The 21,176-nt window shown below is 44.7% G+C and overlaps 1 protein-coding gene across 2 annotated transcripts in view; it reads right to left on the reverse strand.

The window, feature by feature from the left end:
• NINJ2 (ninjurin 2) overlaps positions 1–8,814 on the reverse strand; it is a 76,670-nt gene extending 67,856 nt beyond the window's left edge. Inside the window, exon 1 of one of the 2 annotated variants that reach the window (XM_027593861.1) lies at positions 8,626–8,814. In XM_027593861.1, the coding sequence (XP_027449662.1) occupies positions 8,626–8,799 (174 nt within the window). In that variant the 5' untranslated portion in view covers positions 8,800–8,814. The remainder of the gene's footprint in view (positions 1–8,625) is intronic. The other variant, XM_027593863.1, reaches the window with a different exon arrangement.
• Between the last annotated feature and the right edge of the window lie 12,362 nt (positions 8,815–21,176).

Here is a 21,176-nt window from a genome sequence, read left to right on the forward strand (position 1 = left end):
TTCTCACTAAGGGTTGTTACAGTCTGGGGGAGGTGTGTTAAGAGCACACACTTGAAGCAGACTGCCTCGGCTCTGCTACTTTCTGGCTGTGTGACCTTGCATAAGTGCTTTAACTTCTCTGAGCCTCAGATTCCCTATTGGGTATAACACATTCCTCATGGAATTTAAACTTTATATACAGTGCCTCCCACAGAATAGGTACTTTTAAACAAGAGGCAGCTGTTAATCATATATGTGCCATTATTCTGAGACCTGGTTGGGTTTTCTTGAGGCAGGAACAGAGGCTGGGATAAATAATTTCATCTTTTCATCCATTTTCTGTGGTAGAAATTATTATCCCCATTTTGCAGATAAGGAAACTGGGGCTCAGAGATTAGATAGCTCAGTGAACTAGCAGCAGAAAGTGGGAAACCTGCAAGAGCTGGAATTTTGTTTTATTTTTACTTCTTTGTGCGCACTCTTTCCAGCCGTCAACATCTGCTGCTTCCACCAGTCTTTAACCGGTCCAGAACCCATTTCCCTTAGTCATGGCACAAATCCGTCATGATGCCAAAGCCACACCGCGGAGCCACTCTCCTGGGGCTCCACCATTGCCTTTCTTCCCCTTTCCCTAACCTCCCTGCTACCTTGCCCCACCCCCACCCCGCCCCCACCCCTGATTTTACCGCCTCTGGATTTCCCTTATTAAAGAGACAGCTTGTCTCTTTGCGAATCAGACAGAACCGCCCTAGACTGGGATGCCTTCCAGAGTACCTCCCTTTAAAGGGAGTAGATAAGTAGGTCACATCAGGATGGTAGGGGAGGAGGCCGACTTCTAATGGGAAGGAGGAAAAGTACTGCAGATCACGTGGAGAGTGGAAAACAAAATAACAGGGCTGCTCTCTATCTGTCTGCTTCTCTCTATCTCTCCATCTCCAGGTCTCAGTGGCTACTCTTGGGAAAAGCACGTGGGGACCCCACAGGCCACACTTAACTCTTGGGGTTTGGGACGCCACTGGAAACCGCATCTCACCCTTAGTTCTCCTCGGTCCCATCCGGCCTCCTCTTCAGGTACCCCCACAACCAGCGGGATATGTCTTCCTACGCAGAGAGGAGAGATCTCAGCTTGGACAGAGGATTTGGGGCTCCTGTCCAATTCCTGCTCCTCAAGGGCCTGAAAGCACCGAGCTCTGCGGCTTGAAGTTTCCACGGGGCTGGGAAGGCGCTGGCTTGGCAGCGATTGCTGGGAGCAGCCCGGGATCCGGTTCCCAGAGGTTCTGCTGTGGCAACGAGGACAAGTCCCAGGCCTTGCAGGATAGCTGCTCCCCACTCCCACCCCAAACCCTGTCGAAGGGAGTTCAGCGCAAGGCATGTGGATGAGCACTAAAGGACACAGACAGCTGTGGAAAGCAGCAGACACAGACAGGACTCGGCATTAAAGGCCCAACACTGCCCGCCCTGCCTTGCCCTGCCCTGTTCTCCCTCGGACGGGACCCAGCCCTGTTTGAATCCTATCACGGGGCTCACATCTCTAGGAAACTGCCGCTGAAGGGCGGTGGGAGTGGAGGTCGTGACTGCGGCAATGACACCAGCCCAGCTGTGTGCAGATGAGGACGGAAAATGGGTGCCCAGGCAGAAGATGGGTCCCTGGGCCTCAGTGCCTGGGAGACAAGGCCTGAGTCTTGCGCCTGGGGCTGAGCAGTCCCAGTTCCCTGCACCGGGCTTTGGAAACGGAATTCACCTCTGCAGAGGCCCAGGATTTTCCGTTCCCTTGGCGCGGAGGCTGGTGGACCGCCGGCTCTGAGGCTCACGGCTTTAGGATTCGGGTTAGCCTTCGCGCCCGACGCTCCAGATTGCAGAATGCAGCTAGGTCCCACCTGGCGGCTGCCCCCTCCCCAACCCCCCCCATTCTTGTGCGCTCTTTGCTCCACCCCTACAGGAAGGGAGTCCTCCCTCACCTCCACCCCGGGTGTCTGTGCCCTGTGCGCAAGTCCCGCCCTTGCCCACGGTTGCTCTTCTCCCTCCGTGTGAGGCAAGGCCAGGTGACAGGACAGAAACATCCATCCTCACCTGGGCCCTTCATTCCGCTTCCTCTCTCCCGAGGCTTGTCTAACACGCTCTTCCCCAGGCTGGAGTCAGCCCACACCATCTCTCATCAAGTGGGTAGAAATCCCCACAGGTATGTGGCAGGGTGGCGGTGCCCCCATATTGAAACAAGGGACTCAGATCCTTTGTGCTCTCAGAAAGTGACAGGGAGCTCCTCGTGCCTGGCATCCCATCCAGCCTGGGCCTCTTGCTTTGCCGGCAACCCTGCCTGATTCCGATCCCTGCCTTACTCCAGGTCCAGCACAAGTGCTACTCTTTGGCTTATCTAGGATTGCCTGGGAGGAAGGAGGCCCAGGCTTGGAGCCTCCATCCCAACCCCCCACACCAGTCAGCAATGTTTCTGGGCAGTGGTTCTGAAACTTCAGAGAGTATCAGAATTACCAAGGGACTGGTTAATATACAGATTGCTGGGCCCCGGTCGCCAGGGTTCCTGACTTAGTAGGTCTGGAGTGGGAACCGAGAATTTGCATTTCTAACCCGTTCCCACGTGATGGGGTACTGCTGCTACAGCGACCACGTTGGAAAACCACGGAGGGGGATGGGCATTAAGGAGGGCACATGATGTGATGAGCACTGGGTGTTATATGCAACTGATGAATCACTGAACACTACATCTGAAACTAATGATATACTACATGTTGTCTAATTGAATTTAAAAAAAATGATTCAAGAATTCAAAAAAAGAAAAGAAAACCACGGAGCTAGAGTATAGCAAATGGAAAAACTAGGTTTGAGTCCTCGCCCTGCCACTTTCTTGCTCTGCTGTCTTGTACTTGACCTTTTTGAGCTTCATTTCCTCTTCCATTAAAGGTGGAGTAAGGACCACTGGACGGTTGTTAGGAGGATTAGATTCCATCATGTATTTGGAAGAGCCTCTCATTGTTCACGGCAAATTGAATTATGAATTAGTCAACAAATATAGTATAGATTGAGGATTTTGTTGTCCATTGGCTATTCTGCCCAATGTCATGGCCGACTTTCGGCAGATTGTATGTGAGGATTCTAAGACCTAGTTAAACATCACAACTCCGGACTCAGTTTTTTCTTCTATAAAATAAGGCCTTTGGTCTACTAGACTAATGACCCCTCCAGGTCCCACAGAGGAAGAAGCTCAACACTGGGAGGCACCTTAGGTCTTGGGAGGCATAGCCTCATTCCTTTTCCTTGCCCATCCCTTTCCAGGACCCCCACCTGCAAGCTCAGGTGCTTCGGCGGAGCAAAGAACATCAGTCACCAGAGTCACTGGTCAGCTCATCCTTGAGGAGAGTAACGTGGCCTTCACCGTCCATCATGATCTGGTTCCCACCTACCTTTATAATCATATTTCCCACTGTTCTTCCTCCATTCACTGTGGAGCCTAAGCAAATTGGACTACTCGTCCTTCCCCAAATACACCCTGTGATGCTCTGCTTCCAGCCTTTGTTGTCGCTGTTCTCACCACCAGAATATCTTCTACTGGTCAAAGTCCTATTCAAAGTTTAAGCAATGACTACCTCCTCCAAGAAGTCATCCCAGATCCTTCTGCCATCCGGCTAGTTAGCTAGCTATTATCTTTGATTCTGTGTCTCTACTGAATACACATGATTGTATATTTTTCTTCAGGTGATAGAAGGACAAGTTACTGCAGCTGTCAGGTATGAGATCTACTTCAATCAGGATGCAACCACCTCACCCCCTACTTGTATCTGATGTTGTCCCTCTGAAGGGGCTGCATAGAAACTCAGTGGTCTGCAGGTTTGTCCCTGGATTTCACATTCCTAAAGTCTGTTCTTGAAGCATGCTGAGACATAAAAAACAAAAGTGGAGATACTATGTAAAACTTTTAAAAAGAGGGATGGCCACTTACAAGGAGATGCCTACTTACACAAAAGACTAGTCAGCTGTTTATTTTCTATGGTAATCAGAGTCGGGAATAAATATATATGTGTGTATATATCTGCTCATAGTCACAGATTTACTCATTTGCATATAGGCACATCTGCTTCTCTAATTTTCTTTTTTAAACTACAGGGTTTTTTTCCTATTCTAAATATATGCGTTGGTGCAAATGTGTAAAGGAAATAAAAAGTAAAAATAAAAGTAAAGTAAAAGAAGAAAGTAAGTCATTCATAACCCAAAAATAACCGGTATTAACGTTTTGGTGTCTTTGTTGTAACTAGTTTTCCTGAACATTATTTACTCTATGTAATTTTTAAAGGAAATTGGGATAAAAGGTTTATATACTTCTGTATCCTACTTTTTTGATTTACATATGATTAACATTTTGGTATTCCTTTAAATATTATTGCCAAACACTGGAAAAAATTATTTCATGATATCCCCTTACAGATGTACCAAAATTTATTTAATCATTCCCTCATTGTTAGATACTCGTTTTTGCTATAAACAATATTTCAGTGAACATCCTTATATATCTGAACACATGTCTTATTATTAGGCCCATTCTAGAAGTGGGATTACTGGGTCATTTTTCTTTTTTAAAGATTGTATTTTTTTAAGTAACCTCTACACCCGATGGGGGCTCGAACTCATAACCCTGAGATCAAGAGTCACATGCTCCACCGACTGAGCCAGCCAGGTGCCCCATTCTGGGTCATTTTTAAGTCTCTTGATATACACTACCGAACTGTTTTCTGGAATTTCCATTTGGAAATACCTCCAGAGTACTTTTTCTATCACCCTCCTTCTACTCATACGTAATTTTTACCTCCACTCCCATTGCATTGTCTCTTGCTGTACTTAACCCTTTCTACCTTGAATTTGCATTCAGTGTGTACAAGTCTTCGTTCCCCTCCTAAGAGGCCATCTTTGACCATCTTCATGTGACCCTCAACATCCAGCAAGCAAAGGGCCAGCGGACTGCATCTACTTAGGTAAATCTGTCAGCAGAAGAAGAGCTCCATTTTGGGAAGGAGCAAGGAGAGTGGCTTGAACTCCATACTTTGGGGTGGGGTTGCAACACTGGTTGAAGGGGAAGAAAGCGATTGTCTTCCACCCTTTATACATCCAGACTCTGGGAGTGGGGGAAAGATGGAAAGCTAGTCAAGTATAGAGCCTAGAAGAGGAGCCACCTTAGCCCCCTGGTAGGGCTGCCACTCAGGGTAGAGAGAGGGCAGAAGTTTGGAGGCCACAGCCTCAGGGTGAGGAAGGAGAGGAAGCCATCCCAGTCTCACAGGTTTGGACCTCGGAAACACCTCCAACACTGATTATAAAGGGTTCAACTGCTGTTTTTGTTTTTGTTTTTGTTTTTTAGATTAGAGTTTCCCAAATGTCAGTTGTACACACACACACACACACACACACACACACACACACACCTGGGATTCGTATCATCCAGGCCAGTGACACTTCTGAACAGTTAAGGCAGATACAATTATTAAAATGTTCAGGGTGTGCCCATGACATTCATAAGGTCTGAATAATGTCTTAAAACCTATCATGCCACTTATTTTAGCCTCAACCTGAGCAATAAAAATTTTGAAATCACAGGTTTGATGGATTCATTACCTTTTTTGTAATACTCATGAAAACTATAAAGATGGCCATTCCAATAAAAAATCCTCAGCCAGTGGTAGTCCCCATTGGTGGTATTGTACCACGTTTTTGGGAAATACTGTTTTATCTGAACAGTTTCTCTATATTAAAGTTGTGTATATTTCTTCCGCTTAATTATAAGCTTTCAAAGATCAGGTATCATAGTTTATTGGGTGCTTCGTAGAGTGTTGAAGCTCAATAAATATTTGTTCTCCCTTTGGTTTGGTTTGTCTGGGTAATGGGATGGTGAGGAATAGGAATTAATCTATATACTAAACATAAATGAAGTCTCCAAGATCAGGATTATAAGAGGGAGATTGATATTTATACGGTAAAGAGAGTTGTCCCTGTTTAAATACTGTGCCATCATTATTTTGACTTGGGTTTTGAGGTGTTCAGGGTGGAAAACAGTAAATCATCCACATACTTTCTAGCTGTCTTTCCTGGGGTAAATAATAAATACATTTGCAAGTTTAAGAATTAGTCTTGGGGCTTTAAAAGAGAGTAACACTATTTAGCTCATGCAGAATTCAACCCACCATAATGACCTCATGAAATAAGAACACTTTTCCATACCTAGCCAGCACAGAGGGAGCTAGAGTCATTGATCAGTAAATATCTGTTAATGAAATGGCTTAGCTACAGTCAATATATCTTTACCATCCCTGGAAAACATTTCTCAGAAATAGAGGGACTAGTATTTACTCTGTACATAATATTCTAGGGTCTTTATATATGTGTTTCTTCTGGATTTCCTGTGGTAGTTGCCACGTGAGGAGAGGGTAAAATCATACTACTAGGGGACAGGTGCTGCCGCCTCTCCTTAATCCTCACGTGCCTTCTTCCCAGAAGATCGAAGTGCCTGTTCCTGAAAAGGGTCCAAGACCTAATCGGATCCAGAGAGCTGGACAGGAAGATGTGGAAACTCATGGATGACCTTCTGGCCAACCAAAGAAATAAACGACCAAAGGAAGGTGGGAATAAGATACCAGAATAAAAGAGTGTAATAGGAGAAGAGAGCATAACTCTAGCAAAGAGAAGGGCACCCTAACACTTCAGTTACCTGCCAGAAATAGAGACATTTATCAAGGCCTGGCCAGTAATTGTCTCCTCCTTAGTTCCACCTACCTCTTTCTTTCTGAACCGTTCTTTCAAATGTAGAGTCCTTAGCCCAATAGCTCAGGATTGTTTAACTCATGGTGCACAAGAAACTTGTACTTCAGAGACTGAAAATGAGCAATACTGTTTCCTTAGCTACTAAGGATCCAATGGAGACAAGAACTAGAGGAAGGAAAAAGAAAATACACCGCAGGGGGTTGCCTGGGTGGTTCAGTCAGTTAAGCGTCTGACTTGGGCCCAGGTCATGATCTTGGGACTGTGGAGCAAGTCGGAGCCCGGCATCAGGCTCCCGGCTCAGTGGGGAATCTGCTTCTCCCTCTCCCTCGGCCCCTCACCCTGCTTGTGAGCTCACGCACTCTCTCTTTCTCTCAAATAAATAAATAAAATCTTTAAAAAAAAATACACCCCAGGGTCAGAAGACCTGGGTTGAGGTTCTGGGGATCCCCTCTAACTCATGGTTTCCTTAAGTCAACCACTTACACTTATTTTCTGAGCAACTACTGTGTACCAAGCATTGCCCTGGGCACTAGGGATATAGCAGTGGAAAAAACAGAGGAGGTCCTGCTCTAATGGCATTTCTGTTCTGAGATTGATTAGATTGGATAAGTAATCAAACAATGTAACTTCAAATAGTGAGCAGGGCTATGGAAGAAATAAAGCAAGTGATAAAGACAAATTGAAAGGAGGGTTCCTCTACAGAGGGTGAAGGGAAGGTCTCCCTGAGACAGTAACATTTGAGCTGAGATCTGAATGTACTAGAAGGAGCCAGCCAAGGGAAAGAGTATCCTGGGCAGCAGGACCAGCAAGCCCTGAGTTGGGACCACGTTTGGGGCTGTCTGACAGTCAGGGAAAATGACCCTGTGTTGCTCTTGTCCTGGACCAGTGGTTTTGACACAGTACTCCGGGTGATCTTAGAACTTCCCTGGTCGTGTCTCAGGGGTGGTGGGGCTGGGGGCGGAGGCTCTGCCAGGCCCGCATCACCCTGCCCAAAACACACAGCATCTCCTTTTCCACCTGAAGCATACACTGAGGTGTTGTTGAAGCTTTTGCCTGAAGGACAGATGCCATGATCAAAAACCTTGGTCTCAGAAGTCCTTCTCCACTCTGTAATTGTCCAACTCTATGAAACTTTACCGTACAACTTCTATGATTCCTACAGAAGGGTTGACTTCATCCACTAGACAGAGTCAGGGAATGCCAGTTCCAGGGACCTGTCTCTTCTCTCACCAGAACCACCCATTGCCTTCCCCTACAATGATGGATCGGAACATCTGCTGCCCTCCAAGCCTGTCCCAGGTAGCCAGGGACACACATCTCTGCCTCCTCCTAGCCGATTATACTGGCTTCCCTTTATTTGCCCTGGCCGAGTAAGACACTCTGTCCTACACAGCAGAGCTTTGTGGAGAGAGCCGAGGAGTGGTTCCAGTTTTTTCCAACCTGTAAAATGCAAAGTTGGCCAGCTGCCTCTCTTCTTAACTCTAAAACTCATATCTTTCCTTGTCTCCAGAGAACCGCCCGGCAGCTCTCAAATAAGTCTCGACTGTGCTGGGGTTTGGAGGAAATATCTGTGCCGAATGTAAAATCATCTTCTGGTAACGCGAATCTAATTAGCTCTTTGACTGACAAGAGGAAGCAGAGGCCAAGAGGGATTTAAACAATCCCTTTCTCACATATTTCAAAACAAAGCAAAGAACCAGACAGAGAAACGGAAAGAGAATAAAGAGACAAAGCCTAGGGAACATTTGGAGAAGGGGGTGAGTAAGAAAGAAAGAAAGGGGGGGTAGGGGGAGAATATCAAGTGACCAAAATACTAATCCTTCCTTTCTTCAACGTTACATCTGCTCCCCATCTCCACCCTCTCCTTGCTCTCTCCCAGAGAGAACTTACTTGGAGGTCGATGATTTCTCTTTCTGATTCCATCCTGCTGCCCTCAAGTGCCTTCACACGCACCGGCGCTGCTAACAGACTGCGTGGGCTACTCCCGGCTTTGCTGTCTGAGTCTCGCCTGCTTTCTTGGGGTGGGAGAGAGCACACAGCTGGCGGGACAGACCTGCTATTCATTCATCGGATGTGGGATGCCTGTCCCAGCCTCAGCCCCTGAGGGAAGCATACACATGCATACACTTGTGTGCTCGTGTGCGTGCGGGTGCACGCGTGCATGCATGTGCACTCCTGGGGGTGGCATGGGGTACATTGATAGGTGGCCTTTTGAGTTGGTAGTGACAGCATTGTTTTCTTTAGTGGTGCCAATGCCCCTCCAGCCCCAGAGGGGCCAGCCGAGGTCACTCAGCCTGCTTTGAGTTAGTAGTTTTACTTAATGGCATAGAAACCCTGTGGATTTATCAAGGAAATTGAAAAACAGCCTGAGGATGCTGTCCGACTTCACACTGGTGGAGCTGAATAAGGTTGCCAGTCTCCAAGGTTGGGTGGACTCCAGCCTGTTCCCAAGACTGAGGCTTAGAGACTTCTTCCTCTCGTTCCCCTTATCCCTGAAAGTTAAAAAAAAAAAAAAAAAAAAAGTAGTTGACTTAATAGGCTCTGAAGCATAAGCCTTATTCTACAGAGTAAACAATACATTTTTATTGACAGGTTATTTGATGTCCTCATTTTCTCCCTTGATTGAATAGAAAGAGAGCAGGAAAAGTTATACCTTCAAATTCTGTTTATGCAAGTCCTTGCATTTTTCCTTACTTTTAAAATAAAGCTACCAGGAGTGAGTCTTTTTTTGGAAAGGTTTTCTTTCTCTTGTTTACCTTAGAGCCTAAAACTCTTCTGGCTGGTTCCTGAAGCTAGTTTTAGACACGAGCTTGTGTACGTGTGGGCGTGGGTATGTCTGCGACTGAGGCAGGGTGGGGGCAGTGTTAAGTGGGAATAATCCAATTCAGAGTTTCAAGGGAGCAAGGAGAGTAGCAGAGTCACAAATTGACTCTCACCACACTTAAATGTGCTGCCCAAGATGTGTGTTTTGGGGGGGGTGCAATTCTTTGTTTCTATTAAATGATGTAATGTCCCCTCCCTGCTAGACATGTGGTGAGTGGGAGGGTTGGTCAACGGACCAACCAAATGTGATGAGGATCACATTTCAGTCTAGTCTGATAAACACAGTTGGATTTAATTTAAACGGTAAACAGTCCAGTTTAGAGAGAATGCTTAGCCTTTCCAATTTCCACTCCTCTCCCCCAAAGAAGGCATCTAGGGTGTGTGGAACAGGGGTATGGTTTATATAGACTTGGAGGTGGAGGGGTGATGGCTTTTCGATGTACCCTGGAGCCTCTGCTAATTTCTGCAATGGAGCTGCTGGATGGGGCTGGGCTGCCCCTGAGTTGGTGACTGCTGGGGAGACACTGTTCCTGGGCCTGTTCCTGGGCCTCCCACTCCTGTTGGCGGCTGATGTCTGTGGCCAGGATAACTCATGGTCTGTTCTCTCTCTGCTCGTCAGGACCCTGTGGGCTCCCTTGTTGACTTGGCCCTATCTCAGCTCCCATGGTGATGCGGACCATCCCGACATCTGCTAAGACTCATATGTGTTCCCGTCCCTGTGGTACCAGCTCAGTGGAGCACCCCTCTAAGCCGATCCCCTCTAAACTCTCCTACCAGACAGACACTGGGCTACAACTCTTCTTCTCCCTTAGGTACATGGGAACTGAGAGCTGCTGACTGACACTGGAGAGAGGCAAGCTCAACCTCATTTCTGGTAAAGAATTTGCTTTGATGTGGCTGCTCCAGCTAGTGCAAGCGTAGCCTTTAAGGTGATCTCTTTCTAGACTCCAAAATAAGAGTGACAGACGGAGCCAACTCTCTTGTCAGCATTCCTTCAAAGATCTACGGGTAATAACCATCACTCCCATCCCCCAAAACTACAGCATGTGGTAAGTGCTATTCTAAGCACTTTAACACACATCACTTTCTTAGTTCCCATAACAATTCTGTGAGATAGGTAATATTATTATCCCTGTTTTACAGATGAGGAAACGGTAGCACAACGAGGTTAAGTTGCCTGAGGTTGAACCGAGATTCAAACCCAAGCAGTTAGTATTCAGAGCCCATGCTCTTATCCATGATTTTGGCTCAGAGAAGAGAGACTGAGACACATGTCTGAATACCTGCTTTCTCTTTCTCTGTTTTAGTTCTTCCCATAATTCCCATAATCCAGAATCAGAAAAGGCGGCCTTTGTCTTCCTTCCCTTCCTGTTTGGTTGGGACATGCCTTATATGGAACGTTATGGTAATAATTCTAAGAGGAAATAAAGAAATTTAGAAAATCCCCATTCTCAGCAAAACCTGACAAAATTCTCATTCTTGACAAAACACAACCAAAATATCATCTTGCTGGAAAACCTCATTTTGGATGTCAGAAGCAAAATACCAATTCTTTCTTTCTCTTTGCATTCCCGTTGTGATAATCCCAATCATCCTTTAGATAATATGGATGCATCTGGCTAAATAGAGAGGAAATCAGAAGGAGAAAATGCCAAACAGAAAAGCATCTGAACATATTCCCATCCCACCCCCCACGCCCCAATTTCCTATTGATTTTAAAAGGAAACGGCTTGGATTTGGCCTTTCCAGATTTGGACCTTTCCCTACCTCATAAGTATCATTTGGAAGTAAATTTGGATTTGGAAAGTGGTTGATCTACTGTGACTCTGGAGGAGGGGTCAGCAAACTTTTTCTGTAAAGGGCCAGAGAGCAAATATTTTTTAACCTTGGTGGCCAAATGGTTTCTGTTGCAACTTCTCAGCTCTGCTAATTGTAGCATGAAAGCAGCCATAGACAGTATATAAACAAATGAGTATGGCCGTGTTCCAATAAAACTTTATTTACAAAAACAGATAGTGGACCAGATTTGGCCCCACAGGTCATAGTCTGCTGACTTCTGTTCTAGAATATAAACAGAAAGAGAATCTGGAGGTCTAATTATCACAACCAATGTCCAGTCTTTCAGACCATGTCTTTTTTTTTTTTTTTTAAACCTGATTCCCACTTGAGAGGTCAAGCTGAGCTGTTACTGTAAGGATACTATGTTAAACACTAACTATGGGGATATAAAATCACAAAATGCCTGCCTTTGTGAGACACAGGCATGGAAAGTTAACCTTTGTGAAGTGTGCTCTGACATTTGGCTGTGGTACTGAAACTCTCCCTACCTGGACGTTATCCAATCTAGATAGGAAAGGTTTCTGCTGTTCTTTATTGCTAGGGTGACTTTTGCAGTGTGAAGCCCAGGGGACATTTTTAGGGAAACGGCCTCTTGGGGAGGATATTTTTTAGAGTATGTTTGAACAGATAGAGGCATAAACACTCAGAGCAGAGCGACTCAGAAAGTAGTCATGGAATGCGTGGCCTACAGTGAGACCCTAGGGGTGTCTTGCCAGGTAGGAGGAGCAAAGAATGGCAGTGTACTGAAGATACCAGCAATAAGAAGATCCTCAATGGTGAATAGTGAGGAAAACCCCAGGGTGAAACCCAGGTGACATAGGTTCCTCTGTGTGCTCTGAGGCACTGTGTGTTCTTAGGCAAGTCACTCGACTTCTCTGGGTCTTATATTCTCCTTTGTGAAAAGTGAAGCTGTCAAAAAAGATGCGTCCTAAGATGCCTTTAGCTCTTAAAAGTCTGTTTCTAATGTGTGTTTCTATTAATACTATTAGTCATTTCCTGCGTGACAATATAACATCTCAGATCCTGGTCTGAATTTTGATATGTAAAAGTTAAGGATCACTAATGAAGTACTTATATAGTTAGAAAATTATTAGGAAAAAAAGAAAACTATTAGGAAAAATGACCCCTGTTACCTCTGCTAATGAGACCAGGCAGGGCAGACATAGAACAAACAAGATACAGAAGTGAGACTAAAGGCACACTTCAGAATATGCCTACAAAATCCTTTATGCTCATTCACACATTCTTTCACCCACTTCCAGACTCAGCTCCAGGAACCCTAGAGCCAAGATGGATGGAAAGGGAAACTTTTGGGGAGCTACCAGTTCAGGGATTGATGAGGGGCCCAGGTTGGCCAAATGGTAATTCAGAATTAGATTGGGTGATGTTAGCCCTGTCTACTGGAACTTTCTGCAATGACCCAAGTGTTAAGAACATTTTCATCTTCACTGTTCAGCCTGGAAGCCGCCAACCATATGTAGGTATGGAGCATATGAAATGTGGTGGTGTGGCTGAAGATCTAAAGTTTAACTTTCATTTAATTTTAATAGATTTACATTTAAATAGCTAACAGCTCCCATATTGGACAATGGAGCTCGAGGCCAAAATACAGTATATTTAACACATTGCTTAACATTGGCCATAACATATTTAACACTCCCATTCTGGCCACTCATCTCTTGATAGATGTTCATTAAGCAAAAGCTTGATTTGACATAAATAGGAACTCAGGGCACACAGCTCTCATGGGAATGCCCCCACGAGCCCCGGGGATGCTCTTGGTTGTGGTGAGTAAAATTTCCCTTTGTTCTTTTGCATTCAGGGTAGGGGGATTTTAACTGTGACTCACTCGTTGATGAATGATTAAGAACGGAGACTCTTCATGTTGATATGGAACACTGGCCACCTCTCACCTCTGTGATGAAGTTAAAAGGTGCCCGCACTTTCTTGGTGGCTTAAGGGAGGCTATTAGCTGATCTCTTCTTAGTAACAGGAGAGAGACACCGATGGTTTTCAAACTTTTTAAAGCAAGGAACTCTTTTTTCACTTTTTAAAATGAAATCTTATGCGGACGTTAATATAAAGCAAGTTAGGGGCGCCTAGGTGGCTCAGTCGGTTAAGCATCCAACTCCCGATTTCGGCTCAGGTCATGGGAGATCAAGCGTGGAGTCTGCCTAAGATTCTCTCTCTCCCTCTACCCCTCCCCACCCCTAAAAAGAAAAAAGACAGGTTAAAATGAAGCTGCTCAGATCCTGGAGTCACATTCACTTTTGTCCCACCCGCTATTTCTCAAGTTATCCCTTAAGGGACCTCTTGGACACCACTGGTATCTTCGGGCAGGTGGCATAGTTTATAAGCCTCTAAAGGCCTTTGGGTGTATTAGGGCTGGTTTATAAGCCTCTAAAGGCCTTTGGGTGTATTAGGGCTGGGCAATCCTAGGTCACATGAAATGACATATTTAAAAAAAATAAAAGCATAGGAAGAAGATTTAAAAAGCACTGTCAAAATTATGGCCGCTTACCTTAGCAGCACATGGGATGCTGGCCAATGGGGCCTTTTCGGCCAACAGGGTTCTGCGAAGTGAGAGTCGCTGTTGCGCCATTTCCCAAAGAGCACAAAGGACTTTGGCTTGGGTGTGTGGGGAGGATGAAGGCTGGAAGGTGCCATGGGGGAAGGGGGCATGAGGACGGCACACACAGCTCTGAAGCCTGGAGGAGGGGGCGGGGCAGGAGGCTCCGGCGGCACAGCAGGGGGGTTCTGAGTGAAAGTCAGAGCTCAGGGACGGAACAAACCCTCTGAGATGGAGGTCGCGGTCCCAGCACTTTACCTGACCGATGACAGAGGCAGCTTAGTGGTGAAGGTGAAATTAGAGAAATAGAAACTGAATTTCCTGGTTACCCTTTTATTCACAGGGGTGCATACATGTGAGTGTGGGAGTGTGTGAATGACAACTAACATGGGAAGAGTGGCTTAGAATTTCAAGGAACTCTGTACATATTTGATTTCATTTATCCCTCACAATGACCCAGTTGCAATTTACAATCGACAAAACTAAAACCAAAATAACTTGCCCAAGATCACTCAGCCACCACGTGATGGAGTGAAGACTCAATTCAAGATTTCTTTTTTCCAATCCTTTCTTTTTCCTCCACATGGTACTACTTAACACACACCCCCAACCCCTGCCACCCACAGTGATACACCAGTGTGATGTACGATAGATGTCACACACACACACACACACACACACACACACACACACACACACACCCTATTGCTATTGCTGCCCATGCTGTGGGGCTGAGTATGTTGTTGATGACAGAAATTCATCATCAACCCAAGGAGACAGACCTAGTTTTTACCCCAGCCTTGCTATTTACTAGTTGTGTGTGTTTTATAATACAGACTTTATTTTATAGAGGAGTTTTAGGTTCACAGCAAAATTGAGGAGACAATACAGAGAGTTCCCAAATGCCCCATACCCCTAAACATGCACAGTTTCCCCCCTATCAGTGTGGGGGCCCAGAATGGTATGTTTGTTATAATTCAGGAACTTACATAGATACATTACAATCACCCAAAGTCCAGAGTGTACATTAGGATTTGCTCTATGGCTTTGGACGAGCTGTATTTTTGAGCAAGTCACTTGGCCTCCTTTCTCCCTGTAAAAATGGGGATCTTAGTATCTCATTTATAAAGATCATGTGAGGAGTAAAATAAGTCAGATCATGGATGTAAAGCAAATTGCCTGTCTGGAGCAGAGTAAGAAATACTCATTCAGTGGAGCTAATATTGGGGTGCCTGGCTGGCTTAGTTGGTATAGTATGCGACTCTTGATCTTGGAGTTGTGAGTTTGAGCCCCATGTTGGATGGAGAGATTACTTAAAAAGAAAAATCTTTTTTAAAAATGGAGCTAATATTAAATTTCCTATGAATATCGTCATTATAAGCCTGGCTGTATGACACTTCTGAGTCTTTCTCTTGAGTTCCTTTATCTCAGCCCAGAACCTCTAGTCTGGGACTACATAATTCGGCCAGAGGTGAGTTCTAGAGGCTGGTAAAAGGCATTCAGCTATGAAGATGTTCTGTGCTGCTGAGAGGAACTTAAGTGCTAAGTTTGGTTCTTGGAGGAGGAAGGGATAGGTGAAGCGGGGATAAAACGTGTGGATGTTCACAGAAGCCTCAAGGTGGGCCGCAGAACAAAAGGCTCTGGGAGAAGCAGAAGGGCAAGAGAAAGCGCAGAAGGGAAAAATCAGCTCAACGTGCAGGGTGAGCTGTCGCTTGAGCTACTGTGAAGGGGACATGAAGAGTCCTTTTCAGTGGGAGTTTGTCAAAGAGACCTTTAATCCCGTGAACTATGAAACACGTGAACCAAATTATCCTGTGCATTTAGATCCTCTCCTCACACTGTTCGCCTCTGGAAAGCCCTGCAGAGAGTAGCTGGGGGAAATCAAAAGGAGCAAAACTCCAGCACGCCTCATGTTTGCTCTGTGAACAAACAGCCGTACTGAAATGATTTTGTGCTAAATGATCTCAGTTTCCCCTCTGACAGCCAGTTCCTGCCCCCCCCCCCCCGACCTTCTTACATTTGGAGTTCGCACAAGTGTATTGATACCACTATTTCCTATACAGCTAGTCTATAAGCCCTTTGAGAACAGGGATGGGGGTTTCTACTTCTGAACCTCCCATGGTAGTCAGCCCATGCAGATGAGCACAGAGTGGGTGACTCCGGGCTTCGGAGGGGGTCTCCTCTCTGCAGAGTGTGCTTGTTGTTGGGTTCCCAGACACCCAAAGAGATTCTTGTTAGAAAAACTTTGGGTAACTCAGACCCACGTCAGTGGGGTGCAGAACTGGAAGTGCAGTTTCCTGAGCCCTGGTCATAATGCGACATCGACTGCTTTGTGATCTTCGGTGACTCATTTCCTATCTGTTACTCTGGTTTCACTCATCTGCAAAATGGGGAGAACAGTTTCTAAAGGAACATGTATTCACTTTTTTTTCTGATTAAAGTATGAAAAATGTAGAACATACAGAAGAATAAAGGATGAAATAAAAAGAACCTGTAAAATCACTCAAAGATAGGGGCGCCTGGGTGGCTCAGTCGTTAAGCGTCTGCCTTCGGCTCAGGTCATGATCCCAGGGTCCTGGGATGGAGCCCGCATCCCGCATCGGGCTCCCTGCTCCGCGGGAAGCCTGCTTCTCCCGATCACACTCCCCCTGCTTGTGTTCCCTCTCTCGCTGTGTCTCTCTCTGTCAAATAAATAAATAAAATCTTTTAAAAAAAATCACTCAAAGATAAACACTATTAACATTTTGCTTTATTGCTTTTCAATCTCTTCTGTGTGTGTGTGCGTGCGTGGGCGTGCATGTGCACACACGTGTGTGTGTGTGTGTGTGTGTGTGTGTGTGCCTTTTCCCTGAACCAGCTACATAATTTACAGGGCCCATTGCCAAATGAAAATGTAGATCCCCTTGTTCAAAAGTTATTACAAATTTTAAGGTGGCAACAGCTGAGCATTCAAGCAAGGTACAGAGCCCTTCCAAGGACCAGGCAAGCAATTTGCTTTATATCCTATGTGACTACACAGTCATACAACCATGAAGCTGGCTCGTTATACTCCCTCCTCAAAATAGTAATCAAATCATTTATTGAGTGCTTTCCATGTGTCAAGTATTTTACTTGAATTAGTTCTTATTTAATTCAGCTTCCCTAAAATAAATGTAATTCTTTTCCCCATCCCCCTCCATTTTGCAGATGAGACTCGCTGAATTTATATAGCTAGTGCAGAGATCATACTCACACCTTAGTTTTTCTGATTGCAAGCCCTTGCTTTCTCCAACTACAGTGCACTGCTTCTGGTACTAACATGAACTAGTAAAAAAAATTTTAATAAAATTGAGATTATAGGGGCGCCTGGGTGGCTCAGTCATTAAGCGTCTGCCTTCGGCTCAGGTCATGATCCCAGGGTCCTGGGATCGAGCCCCGCATCAGGCTCCCTGCTCGGCAGGAAGCCTGCTTCTCCCTCTCCCACCCCTGCTGCTTGTGTTCCTTGTCTCGCTGTGTCTCTGTCAAATAAATAAATAAAATATTTAAAAAAAATAAAATAGAGATTATAATATATATAAAATCTTATATTGCATTATTTTCCATTTTATATCATGAATGCTTTTTTCCCTTCTGTGTCTTAGTTTATTTGGGTTGCTATAAGGAAACACCACAGACTGGGTAGCTTACGAACAACAGAAATTTCTTGCACACAGTTGTGGAGGCAGGAAGTCTGAGATCAGGGTGCCAGCAGGGTTGGGTGAGGGCCTTTCTTCTGGGCCACAGAGTTTTCTTTGTATCTTCACATGGCAGAAGGGGCTAGGGAGCTTTGTGCTTTTATAAGAGCAATAATCCCATCCATAAGGACTCCATCATCATGAACTAATCACCCCACAAAGGCCCCATCTACTAATACTATCACCTTTGGGAGTTAGGATTTCAACATATGAATTTGGTGGGGGACACAAACATTCAGATCATAGACTATGGCATTAAATATAGAAGAAAAATAGCAGCTACTTGTGAGAAATAGTGAAGTTCCAGATGACAAAGAACTGAGAATAATTCCATTGCAAGATTATATTAAATATAAAGCACCAACGGGCCAAAGCAGGAACGTGTAGCCATAGAGACTTAACCACCCCCATCTGATAAATGGAATATAAACACCTCACTCCCCCTGCTCTGAATGTCCTCCACCTTAGAGAAGATTTCTTTGCATATTTGAACCTCCCTCTTAGACACACACACTCATACACACACATACACACACACTCAAATATCCCTATAGAGAGTGTGCATTCACCCTCTCCCCCTCAACAATCATGGAGCTACAGTTCTGAACTTAATATTAACAGCCTTACTATATACCACTCCATATTCTGGGAAATTTACTTAATCTCACTAAGTCTCAATAGCCACATCTGTAACATGGAGCTCAAGAGCTACTTTGGTAGCATAATAAAGAAAGGGCATAGTAGGTAGGTCTTTCTCGGAGCCAGGGATTTCTAAGCCAAGAGCCAACCTTCTGTTACTGCAAATTAAAATTTCTTTGGAGGCCTTAATTCCTCAATGAAAACTTCAATCATGTGTGTGGTCCCTGGGATCAAGAACTGGGGAAGGAGTAAGGCCTATCACTGTACATACTTCTTCCCACATGTGAACTGTAGTTAAAAGGAAGACCATGTGCGGATCCCTCTGAACTTGGCTGAGCCACCATTTTACTTCCTTACTCCATTCTGTTCCCCACTCCATCACCAGTTATTTCTCTCTACATTCGTCAAAGCATTTGGCCACTTCCTCCCCTGAGCCTAGATAAGTCTGCAGTTTGCTAGCACTTTCAAATTTACTCTGAAAAGCTTGCAGATAGGAAAGACCCTTAAACTTTTCTGCCTTTGATGTGTCCCCCCACTCAGGGTGAACGCCTACTTGAGAAACTGAGAATCCTTGTAATCACAGTGGTTACATTTTGGTTTTGGTTCTCATTATGATTTTGTAATTATTAATATAGTATAATTCTATTATAGAATATTTAGGCACTAGAGAGAAGGGGAAAATACCATAAATAACTTCATGATCTTTTTTTTTAAGATCTTTTTTATTTATTCATTTGAGACAGAGAGATACAGAGAGAGAGAGAGAGAGAGCATGAGCAGGGGGAGTTGCAGAGGAGAGGGGGGAAGCAGGCTCCCCGCTGAGCAGGGAGTGGATGTGGGACTCGATCCCAGGACCCTGGGATCATGACCTGAGCCAAAGGCAGAGGCTTAACCATCTGAGCCACCCAGGCGCCCCATAACTTCATGATCTTAACACACTCCTACACATAGGCAATTTAAAAATGATGATGTTTTAGGAAAAATTTGACTCTCCATTTACTCCTGTAATTACTCTATTTTTGCAGTTAGAATGTCTTTTAAGGACGCCTGGATGGCTCAGTTGTTAAGTGTCTGCCTTCGGGTCAGGTCATGATCCCAGGGTCCTGGGATCGAGCCCCACATCGGGGTCCCTGCTCTGTAAGGAGTCTGCTTCTCCCTTTCCCATGCCCCCTGCTTGTGTTCCTTCTCTCGCTGTCTTTCTGTCAAATAAATAAAATCTTAATAAATAAATAAATAAATAAAGGACTGGTCAACTTATTTTTTTTAATTTTTTTTAAGAGTTTATTTATTTATTTACAGCAAGAGAGGGAACACAAGCAGGGGGAGTGGGAGAGGGAGAAGCAGGCCTCCCGCTGAGCATGGAACCCGATGCGGGGCTCGATCCCAGGACCCTGAGATCATGACCTGAGCCGAAGGCAGGTGCTTAAAGACTGAGCCACCCAGATGCCCCTGGTCAGATTATTTTAAACAGTTCTGTTGCCCACTAGGTCAAAGAAGGTCTCTCTGAGGAGACCATTTGGACTGGCTGATCTTTGGGTAACAATAACTGTGTTTACCCAAACATAGCATTGTCCAGATCTTACCATTCAAAAGTTCTTTGCAGTTTAGGCTAATTCAGAATATGTCCTTTGTTCAAGGAAGAGTTTACTTAGGGGTAGAAGACTGTATAAAATGCATCTATATATTTAGTAGAACTCTTCCTAGCTTGGTTTAAAATTTCCTAGGCTTGGATGTGTATTTATATTTGTGTGGAGTCATGACATGGATACATAAAATGTTAGAGATAGAAATGACATTAGTGGTGTTGGTGGTGGGGAGGGATATGTAGGTGGAAGATATACCAGGGTTATCTGGATTACATATGGCTACATGTGTAACAGATCATTAGATTCATTTTTTTTAAAGATTTTATTTATTTATTTATTTGACAGAGAGAGACACAGCGAGAGAGGGAACACAAGCAGGGGGAGTGGGAGAGGGAGAAGCAGGCTTCCCATTGAAAAGGGAGCCCGATGCGGGGCCTGATCCCAGGACCCTGGGATCATGACCTGAGCGGAAGACAGATTCTTAACAACTGAGCCACCCAGGTGCCCCAGACCATTAGATTCAAAACGTATAAAGAACTACTATAAATGAACAGGAAAAACACAAACAACCCAGAAAGTAAATAGACAAAGAATTTCAAGAGATGATACACAAGAAAAGAAAGTCAGTAGCTGGGGCACCTGGGTGGCTCAGTCAGTTAAGCATCTGCCTTTGGCTCAGGTCGTGATCCCAGGGGTCCTGGGATCAAGTCCCATGCCGGGCTTTCTGCTCAGCGGGGATTCTGCTTGCTTCTCGGTGTCACTCTCCCTCTGTTCTTGTTCTCTCTCTCTCTCTCTCTCAAATAAATAAATAAAATCTTAAAAAAAAAAAGAAAGTCAGTTGCTACCTATGGAAAAAAAAAACAGTCCATTTCACTGATAATCAGGGACATGCAACTTAAAACAAAAATAAGATACTATTTCACACCCATGGGATTGGCCAAAAGTAAAATGTTTGACAATAGCAAGTGCTGTGAAGATGTAAGGAAAAGAGAACTCTCAAACACATCTGATGGAAATTTCAAGATATGTTTTAGAGAATAATTCAGCAATATCTAGAAAAGTAGAAAATGTCCATATTTTAAAACCTTGCAATCTACTTCTAGGTTATACTCCAAGCATCCTTTCTCAAATGAGAGCCTTCATCTGAACTACAGAGCACAGATAATTATTTGAGTAACAATTTTACCAACTCTCCCAAGGAAGGTACATAACTAGTATCATACTAGAAGCATAGGAGAGAAGTTAATTCGTTATATACTGTGTTTGCATTAT

This window comes from Zalophus californianus, chromosome 9 (assembly GCF_009762305.2).
Source record: "Zalophus californianus isolate mZalCal1 chromosome 9, mZalCal1.pri.v2, whole genome shotgun sequence".
In the NCBI taxonomy this organism is placed as follows: Eukaryota; Metazoa; Chordata; class Mammalia; order Carnivora; family Otariidae; genus Zalophus; species Zalophus californianus.